The sequence below is a fragment of the Centroberyx affinis genome, unplaced genomic scaffold, assembly GCF_046629955.1.
Source record: "Centroberyx affinis isolate AG114_WGS23_722 - 3 ecotype Tasmania unplaced genomic scaffold, CSIRO-AGI_Caff_v1 ptg002084l_1, whole genome shotgun sequence".
NCBI classification, from domain to species: domain Eukaryota; kingdom Metazoa; phylum Chordata; class Actinopteri; order Beryciformes; family Berycidae; genus Centroberyx; species Centroberyx affinis.
Window position 1 is genome coordinate 153,363 of NW_027280411.1, and position 14,138 is coordinate 167,500.

The 14,138-nt window shown below is 43.9% G+C and overlaps 2 protein-coding genes across 2 annotated transcripts in view; both read right to left on the reverse strand.

Annotated features, from left to right (window-relative positions):
- Positions 1–250: 250 nt before the first annotated feature.
- Positions 251–13,334, reverse strand: ern2 (endoplasmic reticulum to nucleus signaling 2). Its single transcript, XM_071531462.1, has 24 exons — positions 13,004–13,334; positions 12,244–12,361; positions 12,123–12,156; positions 11,968–12,040; positions 11,804–11,876; positions 11,167–11,289; positions 10,963–11,064; positions 9,815–9,874; positions 9,436–9,652; positions 8,783–8,861; positions 8,444–8,594; positions 7,989–8,131; positions 6,928–7,116; positions 5,346–5,487; positions 4,960–5,049; positions 4,722–4,812; positions 4,293–4,482; positions 3,993–4,089; positions 3,251–3,450; positions 2,557–2,704; positions 2,271–2,398; positions 1,654–1,777; positions 1,347–1,414; positions 251–1,254 (listed from the first exon to the last, which is right to left on the reverse strand). Exons 1-24 carry the CDS (start codon positions 13,091–13,093, stop codon positions 1,072–1,074), a joined length of 2,913 nt encoding a protein of 970 aa, XP_071387563.1. The 5' UTR covers positions 13,094–13,334; the 3' UTR covers positions 251–1,071.
- Positions 13,335–13,726: 392 nt separating this feature from the next.
- The window catches only part of LOC139654415 (carbohydrate sulfotransferase 12-like), a 6,546-nt gene continuing 6,134 nt past the window's right edge, over positions 13,727–14,138 (reverse strand). Inside the window, exon 6 of the mRNA XM_071531473.1 lies at positions 13,727–14,138. This exon is cut by the window's right edge and continues 196 nt beyond it. Coding sequence (XP_071387574.1) covers positions 14,062–14,138 — 77 coding nt within the window. The 3' untranslated portion in view covers positions 13,727–14,061.

Here is a 14,138-nt window from a genome sequence, read left to right on the forward strand (position 1 = left end):
CCAAAGATGGATAAATAATCAAAGGACTTAATCTTTTTGGCAAGTTGTCTTCTATTTATGTTAAGACAAATAGATGCTACGCAACAGTATTTGTGGCTTTGTGGTAATGGCATACGTTCTACAATTTGTTATAGTGGCTTAATAATAAAGTCAACAAAATAGATATTTGTGACAGCATAATTTTTCAATCAACCTGTTTGTGTTAAAACAGAATAGTGAAGAATAGAAGACTCCCTACAATCTTTGGGACACTCAAAGCATTACTTTATTCACTCATTCAAAAAAGTACAAAAGTTTGTTTTTCCCCCCTCCATTCTACAGCAGCACTATGAACAAGCCTAACAGCAGTCGAGGAGTAAGGCCATAGTGCATCCGAAAGCATTCAGTGGCATTTCATAAGGCCTGCATAGGCTCAAAAGACCTGGCAGTTCTGGAGTGGTGGACCTATGAAACATTGGGCATTTCAGTTATAAAATTGGTAAGCATCACAAATTATCTATACATATCTATACATTACTTCTGAAATGGGTAATGTAGTTGCCATTTTGCATTATTGCCAGCACACCTTGATGACAAATCTGACTTTCACAGTGTGTTACCCAAACACTGTCAATGAATACATTTTCTGCATTGCCTTCGTGAAAAACGGTACTAAATGTATTCAGTCAGTGTAACTACCTTCAGTAACACTCTACACCTTCAGAGCTACAAATATGTGTTAAGCACACACGGATCAGAGGAAACACTGCATCAAATACATCAAATCAAAGAGCAAGTAAATATTATGGAGTAGGAGTCTTTGGCACTTTTTACAGAAGATACTTTGGCCTTGGGGTTAGAGAGGCGGAGCAGTAACAGGTAGACACTGTTTCACTAACTGTGTAAGTGCACAACAAAGATGTCTATGATATGCAGCCTTGATCTTCACATAGTAACACAAGCTTCCTTCAAAACCAAAAGGGATTTTATAAAAACAATGACGGGGTTATCTTCTGCTGGCACAAAAAGTGCAATTGTGTAAATGTGTGTGTGTGTGTGTGTGTGTGTATGGAGTGCGGAGTCATATGAGTGCTATTTGGCACTGGGGGGCAGATAGTAGGGGTGGAACAGTCTCTCATGGGCGCAGATGTGCAGAGCAGTGTGTGTGTGCAGCAGTAACCGTGGAAACCGAGAGGTGAAGTAGCTGACAAAGCCCTCAGGCACCTCCCCTAGAGTCTCCTGCACCTCGGCCGGCAGCTCGTGGTAGTGGTGCTTCTGCGAGACACAGAATACAAAACGTCAAACGTGCGCTGAATGTGTCACGCTATAAAAACAAAAGCAAGTTTCACTGAAGCGTGCAGGCTGACCTTATTCCTCATGGCTCTCAGCAGGTCTCTGACTGAGTTCCCTTTATAGGTCCTGAACCGCCTCAAATCTGAAACATGCACAGGAAAAAAAGAATTAGTAATCATTAGACTGTTTCAGTGAGAACAGAACAACACATTATAAAAGTGACACAGTCATTGAGCAGAAGTTCTTGGCTTTGTTATCCTGCACAAGTTTGGGAAGTATGTGTTCTTATGTCTGTGTGTGTCTGTCTGTGTGTGTGTGTGTGTGTGTGTGTGTGTGTGTGTGTGTGTGTGTGTGTGTGTGTATGTGTGTGTGTGTGTATACCTGTCTGTAGAGGCACAGAGATGTGCATCCTCCAGTTGGTTCGAACCACTGCTCTCCCTGCAGTCTCCAGTCTGACCACAATTGGACTTTCTACTGGTTCCTTCTCTATACGGTCACTCACATCCTACATACCACACACACACACACATACAGTGAGACCCCTGCAGGTTCTCCGCAGAACCCTTCATAGTGGGTTCCAGATGTCACCATTTACTGTGGGTTCTAAATGGAACTTTTTAGTAAGGGTTCTAAGTGAATCTCTCTGAGAGGACTCTATGTACAGCCTTCAAAAAGGGTTACATCTTGAACCGAAAAGTGTTCTCTAGTGTTCGAAGAACCGTATATGGTTCTAGTTAGAACTAGTTCGAGTGTATAAAAGTAAAGACAACAAGAGGCGATAAAAAAAGAAAAAATACACTACCAGGGGCTCATACCCTGCTTGCACATTTCCCTCTGCCTGTCATGATGTTAGCCATGTTGATTTTTACAACAGAATTTAAAACAGCGAGAAATAATAACGGACATAAAAAGAGACTGGTAGCTGTACCTTTGTGTATCCATGACCATATGAACAGAGTAAACTGATTTGACACACAGAAAGGCACACACACACACACCTGGAAGAACAGCAGCTGTTTCTCGGGGGTCCAGAAGAACGGATGTTTGAGCACACAGGACGTGGAGGGGCGTGACTCTGGCTCAGCACCAATCATTCGCTCAATCAGATCCCGTGCTATGACATCATCTGATTTGGAAACACAGATAGTCATGTCATATCATGTGCTTTACACAACAGTAAAAAGTCAGCATGGACTCTGTGCCAAAAATATAAATTCTGTAATCATTAGGACTCAGACACGGACAGGCCAGTAGTGACACCTGCACACAGACACACGGCCTCACCATGTATGTCCTCCATGAAATGCGACAGTGTGTATTCCCCTGCCAGGATGTTGACCTGTCGTCTCAGCGCATCACCAAAGGGGTGCTGCCCCCTGCTGACCACATAGTAGAACACACAGCCTGCTGAGAACACATCCACCACTGCTGTCTGGAGGAGAGGAGAGGAGAGGAGAGGAGGGGAGAGGAGAGGAGAGGAGAGGAGAGGAGAGGAGAGGAGAGGAGAGGAGAGGAGAGGAGAGGAGAGGAGAGGAGAGGAGAGGAGAGGAGAGGAGAGGAGACAGAGAGGAGAGGAGGAGAGGAGAGGAGGGGAGAGAGGAGAGGAGAGAGGAGAGGAGGAGAAGAGGGGAAGAGAAGAGAAGAGGGGAAGAGAAGAGAAGAGAGAAGAGAAGAGAAGAGAAGAGAAGAGAAGAGAAGAGAAGAGAAGAGAAGAGAAAAGAAGAGAGGAGAAGAGAGGGGAAGAGAGGAGAAGAGAAAAGAAGAAGAGAGAAGAGGGGAAGAGAGGAGAAGAGAAGAGAAGAGAAGAGAAGAGGAGCGAAAAGAAGAAGAGAGGAGAAGAGGAGAGGAGAGGAGAGGAGAGGAGAGGAAAGGACCAGTTGATTCAGTAGTCTGAGGTTCAAGTAAAGACGATTCTACTGTGTATAATGTGTGTGTGTGTGTGTGTGTGTGTCTGTGTGTCTGTGTGTGTGTGTCCTACCGGGTTGTTTCCAGGCGTGTCCCGCAGCACCTCGGGAGCAATCCACCCTTCAGTTCCCGGTATTCCAGACCGCAAAGAGAAGCTACACCGGCCATCTGGGATCTTCTTACAAAGTCCAAAGTCAGAGATGAGGGCTCGGACCCGACCCAGCGCACCCGGACCAGAGAGGAGGATGTTTCTGGGCTTCAGGTCCCGATGGACTGGAGGAGGAGATGAACGAGGGAGAAGTGGAAATTATGATTTCCGGGAAGGAGGATAGGGAGGGAAGAAGAAGAGACAGACAAAAATTGAGTCAAGCAGTAGTGAAATAAAGATCTAGAAACTTTATTTGTGTGTGTATTAGGGCTGAATTTGAAATCTGATTTTGAAAAAATATCTAATTGCGATTATTTTGACTGATATTGCATTTGCGATATGATTTGCGATATTAGAGGGAATGATCATTTTTACATCATTATTCTAATTTTCATTGAAAAAAACTTTTTCTTAAGTCTGTAGAATATGATGTGTAGGCCAGGACATCTCTGCAGCACGACAATATTTAATTTAAAATGCTATTTTGACACACATTTCGCCTTTAACAAATATTGCACCTCCTGCAATTTGAAAATTGCAGTAGGCCATATTGCGATTTTGATAAAATTTTGATTAATTGTTCAGCCCTTGTGTGTATGTATGAGTGCACATATGTATGGTAGAGTGTGTGTCTGTCTGTGTGTGTGTGTGTGTGTGTGTCTCAGACCTATGTTGAGGGAGTGGAGGTGAGAGAGGCCACACATGGTCTGCTCCAGCAGACTCACAGCACTCAGCTCAGGGAAGCAGGATGGATCCTCCACATACTGCAGAGAACACACACACACACACACACACACACACACGCAGACATGCACAACCACACACGCACAGGCATCGGTTTGCAATTAAGGGATGTCATATTTTCACCTACATTTAATGACCAGATGTTAATTGCAATCTGTTTCATCGTGAAAGTAAACAGTTTTTTGACAAGGCCCTAATCTACTCTTTTACAAAGATTACTGACCTGCTGCAGCGTTGCAGCACACAGCTCTATGGCGATGTACGTGAAGAGGCGGTCTCTCTCTGTGCAGAAGTATCGGATGACGTTCGGGTGCGTGTCAGACTCTCGGAGCAGCTGCACCTCACGCTCCGCTACCTCAAAACACTCCGGGAGGATTCGCTTCACCGCTACGTGGCGTCCGTCAAATCGACCCCTACACCCACACAAACAGCCCATTAGACTTCACAAGACATTATGTATGTGCCTCGTAATTTATCTCAGAAATTCAGAGGTTTATTGGCGTACACATACAGTAAACACTGAGCAGATGTGAACAGCTGTTTCTACAGAAAACTGCATGAGTAAATACAGGCAATTACATTAACTATGAAAAAAGTGCCGTGTTAAAATATCACACACGCACACATGCATACATGAACACATACACGATACCTGAAGACAAAAGTTCCTGCTGTGCCGTGTCCCAGGACCTCCGATGGGGTGAAGGAGATTTTACCCACTTGCACCTCCTCACTGCTCCCTTCTGAGAGAGAAGGAAGGATACAGCAGAGCAGAGAGGAGTTAATCTGGACCGAATGGAAGAAGAAGGGACTGACGTATGTCCAAACACACACACACACACACACATTGGACGGTTTGGTTTATGCTGGGCATGTCAGGTGTGTGTTACCTGTTGTGGGTTTATGCTCAGTGGTGTCACTTTCTGAGGTGCCACTGCGGGGAGGACTAGGGGGAGGGTCAGCAGATGCAGGCTGGGATTCTGGATTTAGAAAAGTAAGGATGAACATTCAGGTATCTCTAGCAGGTATTACATAGTAGATCTAGTTTATCCTTTCATCCTAATTTGTTGGGGAATGAATCATATATTTGTAAGTTCTAGACTAGCAGAAGGAGGATACTTTATCACTGATTCATACATCTTAAAAATCCTAGCAGTGGAAAGAAAAATGTGAAACAAATCATTGAAACACACGCTCTTGTTACCCTGAGGTCATTTGGAACCTTTAAATGATGGGAATAAAGCGTCTAACAGAGCTCCTTTTATCAGTTACGTACCACTAGAGAGGTTTGTGTCTGTAGAAAGGGCCGTGTCTGAAGAAGCAGAGGTCAATGTCTGCGTGTTCGTCTGCATGCGCTGGAGACGAGATTCAAAGGCTTCCTCCAGCTGCCTTTGAGCTTTCAGCTGCTGGGATGCACGCTGGGGAAACACACACAGATACAGATCACACTACCTGCTTTTTGAATATGTCATTTGAGAGATGAGATTTTAAGCATTGAAATATATCTTAGACTTCTTGAGTTGAATAGGATCAATAAATGAAGCTCCTCTGTGAGAAGGCTTTCATTACAAAACTCCCCTTTGCCCCTCCACAATGCTGTTAGTCAAAAGACGGCAATAAATATGCAGCCCGAAGCTCCTGAAGGAAAAATCCACCCTGAAACACTTTAACTGTTAAACAAATGGGACGTGAGCTGTGTAATGCTCTGTCATAATCGCCATATCTTAAACATAACCAGTTATGATGCTGAGGTCAGTAATTAAGCTAATTAATACACTAATTGGCAAATATTTCTGTGTCTCCACATAAGGGCAGTATTTAGAGCATTAAGGAGTTACAGTAGTTTCAAGAAAATCAGTTTTTCCTTATTAATATGCAAATTAATGCAGCATGGTGCTCCAAAATCTAATCAGATCATCTACTCTAAAGGGGGGACATGTGGTATGTATGTATGAGTATGAAGTTTCTATCATGTATTGTTTTTGAGTCATTGTGTTCACAAGAATATGTCACAGTGACACAGATACACAGACAGACGCCACCATGACGACATATCACCATGGTGACAGGACATAGGAACAGCTGTTGGTGATGTACCTTGCATTTCTGGGTCCATTTCGTTGTTTGGTTGTGTATTTTTCTATATAACTGGCCAAAGGCAGATGACATGACATCAAGATATTTCCAGCGCAGCTACAATGGAGTTTGATAGCAGAAAAATCTTCAACTACTTAAAGCAAATGGTAAATGGTTTTGGTGTCAGCCCCTCTGAATCAAAGAGCAAGGGCTTCTTTTTAACCTCACCGTTTTCCACCAATATTCAATTATAGAGTGATAAATCTGTTGTAGAAGAGACAGAGATACCTGTTATCTCACTCCGCTAACACTGTTACCATTGCTCTCTCCACCTACGTGTGTAACCAACAGCTGAATGCATGAATGAAAGTTCAATCCTGTTCTCTGAGGGTTGTCGAAAGGGACTCTGGGAAATGTAGGAAATCACTAACTGAAGTAGAAGTAGAGGAGGCAGGTTGAGGGAAAAAAGTACATTACAACACCTCCTGGAATGCACTGAACATCACAGAGTGAAGGTATATAACAGTGTAAGAGTATTTGAGGATGGATTTTTCCTTTAAATCTCTGCCCCAGAGGCATGTAGCTTGTCACAATTTGTTCATACCTAAGATGTTCAGTCGTAGCTAGCAAGAATGTGACAACATCCCCAAATAAACATCCATCAGACAATAAAACCTTAAAAACTGCATCTTGAAAACACACACTAGACACATACCAGAATTTAACACAGTCACATGTGCGCGCGCACACACACACAAACAAACACAGACACACAGACTCACAGAGGGGTATGTGAGGGCGAAGGCCAGCCATCCTCCCAGCAGCAAGGTTAGGACAGCCAGGGTCAGTGGGTCCTGAGACAGGGAGACGGGCAGCACAGCGGACGGCCTCTGGGCCTTTCCTGGCATCCTTCCATCCACACCCCCTCTATTGGGGTTAGCGTCGCCATGGCTACCAGTCACACTCTGTAACTGAAGGACATGATGAGGATTAGAGGGAGGACAAACAATGGAAATATAATTGGGTTTATCATTCCTTCCTGCTTTTCAGACATTGTTAGGTCACTCAGAGATTTATCTGTCCTTGTCGTCTTTGTTCTCTGTAAAGCAGTTAGTGAGGAACCTATTTGTTAAAGGGGAATTAAGTAATTTATGACTTTTATTAACTTCTATTGGCAGCCAAACAACAACATTGATGAGGTCTCTGGCAGAGCTTGCAGTAGCCTATAAAGGACAGGAATATAAAACCACATTTTCACAATAGAATTTGTAAGTTACCTAAATAGAGCAGAGATCCAACAGAAATGTCTAGGGATAATACATCATGACACAAAATAATACTGCTTGGTCATTTGATTTTTTTTTGGCTTGAGAACAAAATGTGTTACGATGCTGCCGCTCACTCGTAGCACCGTGAGTTTAGAGAACACAGACACACAGGTGAGTTTATGAAAGACAGAAATCCCAATGCCTGGCAAAATAATCGTTCAGTCATTGGTATTGATCAACAACCCTAGTAAACCCCCTGCAGACATATTATGATAATTTTGTGCTATGGGACAGTAAAACCTTATTTAATGCACCTTTAAAAATGCTTTGTAAATAATTAGTCTTGACTTGATTTGACAGGAGATACTGTATGAGAGAGAAGGAGAGGTGAAATGTAAACCTACACCCCTGATGTCATGGGGCGTCCTAGTGGCTGGATAAACTGGGGTTCATGGTCTTTGACTCCCCTGGCTCTCTCTCCTATCATTCCGGTAATTTACCGACATTCAAGTGTAGACTATCTAGCACACAGATTGTACTAGTATCCACCGAAGTAATTTGGGGCAGCGACTCACATAGTGCTGGTGGTAGTGGGAGGCAGGAGAGACTGGGGAGGCAGTCGATCGAGGATGGATGACAGCATCACCGGCATGCTGCAAGCTGGCTGGGAAATCCCTCAGCATGGTGGTGTGGGCTACTGGAGGCAGCTCATGATGACCTAGTATACACAAACAAACACACAGATATAATGCATTTACAGCTGTATTTCCATGTATGTCAGTTTATATGTCAGGGTTGGTCAGCAAATTAAGGGACTGGATTTTCTTCAAAATTCAAAACCTAAAAGTCTTTTACAGTTCTTATATGCAATCTGTCAAGAAATTATTGAGAATCAGGACCTATTAGTGTTACGTGAACTGCGGTTTAAATTACATTTTGTATTTCGCAAACTGAAAGTGAGCTGACCTCAACCTTGGTGTGTATGTGTGTGTGTGTGCATGTGTGTGTGTGTGTGTGTGTGTGTGTGTACCTATGAGCAGCCAGTGGTTCTGCCTGCTGTTTGTGCTCCCTGGCGGATAGCGTACGTCGGTGGTTGGTGTGATCTCACACTCCCCTTTCTCTCTGACAGTGACTCCAGCTGTCACCGGACCTTCAATACGTGCCAGGGTCAGTCCCCGAGGCTGCCATGGAGACAAGCAGCATAAACCAGTCACATGTTAAAACTATCACCTATCATCATCTACTTCTTATTTACCAATACACAGGATCTAACTATCTCTCATTCAGTTAAACATGACTTGGATGTTAGAGGAAACTGAGTGGATGAACGCTAGTTTATGATAAAAGTACATTATATATTTGAACTCACCACTAATGAGACACCATGGTGGACCAGGGAAGTAGAGGCATAGAGGTGGGAGTCCAGTTTGCCCACATAGAGGGTAGGACTGGAACAAACAAAAGCTTGGTTATTACCTCTGTCACAGAGGTTATGTTTTTGTCCCTGTTTGTTAGTTAGTTTGTTTGTCTGTCTGTCAGCAGGATCTCAAAAATTTACAAACAGATTTCCATGAAATTTGGTGGACAGATAAGCGTTTGGACAAGGAACGATTGATTAGATTTTGGGGGTGATCCGGATCTGGGATATCCGCCATTAGACAATTATCGTTTTTTAGCCATCACTCTAAAACGGAGATAGAAACTTGTGGTAGTGGTGGAAGTGGTAGAAATAATGTCTTCTATGGCAGAGGTTTGTGCTCTCTGAGAGACAATATGTACTTATTGTAAGTCGCTGTGAACAAAAGCGTCTAAAAGCTAAATGACGTAATGTAATGTAATGTAATGTAATGTAATGTAATGTAATGTAATGTAATGCCATGAGTGCCTTCTAGTTTCCACTGTGATCAATTACAATCATCACCAACTCAAACAAAGATGTCACTGCAGGATTGAACATCACAAGGTTCTATGCACATGTGTGTGTCTGGCTGTTTGTGTGTGTGTGTATATTATATCTCTTACACAAGTTGTGTGTGAGCGCTGGCTTGCTCCTTGACGAACTGATAGCTCCACTTCAAGGTAGAGTGTGTGTCTGCCTGGTCGTTGGCCGAGGAGAAGGTGAGGAAGCGTAGTGTTTCCATGGCGAGTGACAGGTGGGGGGCGTGTCTCAGCGAGTCACCCGAGTACAGATAGACCCCCACCACGGGCGAGCCGTAGTTCTGACTCCACAGAACGTCACCTGGAAAACACACACACACACGCACACACACAGGTCACTTACAGCTGTACTAGACGGCAGAGATGGGGGTATACATGCACACATTCAAACCCTCACACACTCACAAACTAAAAGGTAAAAAATATAATATTCTCATAGTAAAAACCACACACCTCTCCCTACCTGACTCTCGGTCAACCGTCACAACGAGATCATCACCACTGGACACAAGGTGGGCCATCTCTAGAGGGGAGAGCAGGTAGGACAGGTGAGCAGTGGGAGGAGTATTGGAGAAGTTGGAGTTTGACATCCTTAACCCAGTTATTTTTTCAAAGGTTTCATATGTCATGTGACCGGAGAGAGGTGGAACTCTCATTTCTTTTCTTGAACCTCTTTACTTGGTTGTTTCCTTACATCCCATTAACATATAAAACCTGTATAAATCTAAAAAACATTTACAGAGGGAAAATGACAACTATACACTTTCCAACTTCCCTAAAAACAGGTTCAGCAAGAGTGTTTTCTTATTGAGCAACGCAACTTCAGGCAAGAAACACTAACTGGCTGGCTTCAGTTGATTGGACTAACTAAGCAGCGTGCCTTTACAAGTGAACCAATCAACATTCACCCTAATGTCAAACCTTTTAAGTGACTCGTACTGACTCACTGTCTAGCTCACCATGCAGACCCACTCTGTCTGCTGTCATGAGTCTTGCTGCTTTTGTTAACCAACCGCCCACAATATTCCACTTAGTTTTAACAAATAGCCTGAAAACTGACATTTAACACCAGATCTACCTATATTTTTTACTAATTTTAGTGTAAACCAAGAATAGAAATGCAAAATGATGAAGGACCCAGGATGCTTTATTGTCTTAAAGGCGGGATCTGTTGTTGAATCTGTTCACAAACGTGTTCAGTGTCAGTTTTCAGGATATTTTCGTGGCCTCATTCAAATGCATGGGAAGTAAAAATCTGAATGCTACAAATCTCATCCCAGCTGCATCCGATCTTGGTGAGTCGTTTATATTATGGTTTTCATGGAAGTCAAGTGCCAAATAACCCCCATGTTAAAACTAAGTGGAATATTGCTTCAAGCTTAATGCATGTGCAGCAACCAGCCATAAAAACAGATCTATTCCACCAAAACCAAACTTATTGCTATGTCATAACTATTTAAAAAATTTATAAATATCTATACGCGAGTTGTCCTGACTGAACTCGACCATAAGCTCATTATCAGCTGAGCAAATATACATTTATTTAGCTCATCCAGTTCACTGCTCTGCCCTGTCACCATGTGTATTTAATAGTGAGTGTCAGGAACGTACTGTAGTCTTGTTTCTCGTCATAAGGGGGAGCAGAGTAGTCGTTGTACGTAGCGTTCCATCGCAGCTCCCGTGTCTTGGTGTCGAACATGGTGATCATGTATTCTGGAAGACACACACACAAGCACAAGTTCACACACATCCTCACACACCGGGTCAGGACGCACGACTAAACATCAGGCATGTGTGTGTACGTGAGTGTGTTACCTGTGCGTCCTATGTAGAGCAGAGGAGTGTTGGGGCAGATGGATTCAGAGGAGGAGGTGGTTAAACTAGTTTGCTTCTCACCTGTTTGAGGATCCACCACAAACCACACATCCTGCTTCTTGCCTGCACGCACACACACACACACACACATACACACACAACTGTCAAAACATACGAATAAAGTATGCCAAATATCTCTCTCTCTCTCTATTCAATTCAATTCAATGTGCTTTATTGGCATGAAAGTTCACAGACAATATTGCCAAAGCATCAAGATGAATCTCAGTCTAGGTGTGTGTGTGTGTGTGTGTGTGTGTGTGAGAGAGAGAGAGTCAGTGCCTGGACAGAGGAACTGGGTTGCTGCGTGTTCAGCTCCCATACCCAGAGCCTCCATCACAGAGTGAGGATCAGTAAACTATGTGAAGGAATTAATGTTTGTTGGTAACAAGGGTTACACACATTTTATATGCAGTACACGATAACATTCAAAGAGAAAAATATCAAATATCTCTCTCTCTCTCTCTCTCTCTCTCTCTCTCTCTCTGTCTCTCTCTGTCTCTCTCTCTCTCTCTCTTTCTCTCTTTCTCTCTCTCTCACACACACACACACACACACACACACACACACAATGTCTCACCAGTATAGAGTATGCCATCAGAGCTCTTGCAGGGAGCTGACTGGACCAGTTCTGGGATGGTGAACGGCAGTTTCTAACAGATACATAAACACAATAGGGTCATAAAGTGTAAACACACACACACACACACACACACACACACACACACACATTGTCTTTCTCACCATCAGGCCTTCTTTATGCTTGCCACCCAGCACATACAGACTGCCATCGTTAGGGTCTGGGAGGAAACCTGGCCTACAGAAACAACAATTCTTATATCAGACCATACGTTTAGATTTTTAGTGTGTGTGTGTGTGTGTGTGTGTGTGTTACTCACTCTGTGAGGTAGACAGGCACTTGAATAATGGGGTCTGAAAGAAATTGTACAAGAATGTTATTACAAAATATTCCAAAAACATTAAACATGCTAGGAAATGGTAATGTCTGTGTTTAGTGACCTTCTCTGAGGGTCCACTTGATGTCTCCTGACTGTTTAGAGACGGCATGCAGACTACCGTCCAGCGTCGAGACGAACAGTAGTGACTCTGGAAGAGTGACTGACCTCACCCCCCCCACCTGAGAGGTAGAGAGAGAGAGAGAGAGAGAGAGAGAGAGAGAAACCTTTGGCCAGCTGTCTGTGTTGCCAGGGGAGTTCAGTCAGTGTCATGTATCTTTGATTTCAACATAGCTTGACTACAGTATATATATACGTACGTGTGTGAGAGAGTGGGTGTGTCAGGTCTGCCAGGGGTTCACGCTCCTTAAAGTTACTGCTGTGATAACCATATAGTGTTCCTCTTTTAGCAGGATATCCTTATTCTCTCCCCCTGCCCAACTCTACGCCCTATGCTAACAGCCTGTGTGTGTGTGTGTTTGTATGTGCATTCACCACTCCCATATTTACCCACCAAGGGGTGGCAACTGGCAATACAGAACAGCACTCTACAAGCAAGCCTTGGCAAACAGTGAGTCAAGATGGGCACGGGCACGGGCACGGGCACGGGCACGCACGCACACGCGCACACACACAGTATTAACTTTCTTCAGACAATTTGGATAATTCAATGAGCTAAACACTTTAAACGTCCTATCATATCATGGCAACTTTACTTGAGCCTGAAATAGACTCCGCGGCGCAGTAAGGCTCCAATTGCGATCTCCACTGCGCATAAATAGACATGAACATTAACAACAACAACAGCAACACCGTTTATTTACCTGAAACAGCCTCCCGTCCCAGGATAGCAGCAGAAGAGACAGCAGCAGGCGTCCCAGAGCCCCCATGACCCCCAAAACACACTCTTTCATGTCAGGAAAACAACGGAGAGCTGAGGCTATTGAACTAACAACAGAGGTCGAACTCTCTTTCCATTTCCAGCGCCTCCATCTGTCAGAAAATCAACACCAACCGCCTGGTATTACATCGCTAAAGCCCCAACACACCGCCGTTTTAACTTTTGAACAAATACGGCAGAAAACTAGCTAGTAGTAACACTTTAAAACCATAATAATAACAACGCAACCACTCTTATTACTATCCCACATTTCCGTGTTGGGACGGAACCAGTGATGTCAGGAGCGAGCTGTCAAACGGCTAAAGGGCGGAGCCCTCCCGCTCTGAGTGACAGGAGGTTCAGCCAACGATGAGAGGCCGAAGGGGAGGAGTTGTAGAAACGGCTGGAACACGTGGAAAGAGTCTGCAGGTCTGCGGACATGCAACAAGAGCGGCTCTTTGTGCAATAGAAAGTAGTGGACTGCGTCATTCTCTCTCTCTCTCTCTCTCTCTCTCTTTCTTTCTCTTTATCTCTCTCTCTCTCTCTCCCTCATTCTCTCTGCCTCCCTCTCCACACCACACCACACACACACACACACACAGTTTAGAAAATGAAAGAAAGAAGTATTTACAAAAAGACTTTATTTCTTTGCAACATATTTCCCTTCAGAAATGTCAGCCAATAATCTGCACAGCTCCAGCCTTTCTCCAGAACCTCCCAAGACTTATGAAAATAGAAAGTGCTTTAACTTGGAAAAAAAAGAAAAAAAGACTGAGATAAATTATCCAAGTGTGCTTCAAAAATGAGACCTTGGCCGCAACAAATGAGGTGAACAGCATAAAATAATTCTGCCAGGCACTTCAGTCATTTGAGGTATGAACAAACTAAGGAAATAAACAGCATGGTGGACTAGTCTTTAAAAGGCATTGCTGGCAATGTGAAGGTAGATGAGGTGTGGGCTCTACACACAGTGCAGCTCCCAGGCCTTCGGCACGGTGCGGGCTATTGGTGGAGCACGCTGTCGGGTTCGGGATATCCAAACAGCTCAAAGTCCGGCTCATACAGCTTGTACAGTTCCC

Coding starts and splice junctions, on each gene's coding strand:
- ern2 (XM_071531462.1), bottom strand. CDS start 13,093: ATGAAAGAGTGTGTTTTGGGGGTCATGGGGGCTCTGGGACGCCTGCTG. Junction 8,862..9,435: donor AGCGCTCACACACAACTTGT/GTAAGAGATATA, acceptor TGTTTGTTCCAG/TCCTACCCTCTATGTGGGCA. Junction 7,117..7,988: donor CCCACTACCACCAGCACTAT/GTGAGTCGCTGC, acceptor CATGTCCTTCAG/TTACAGAGTGTGACTGGTAG.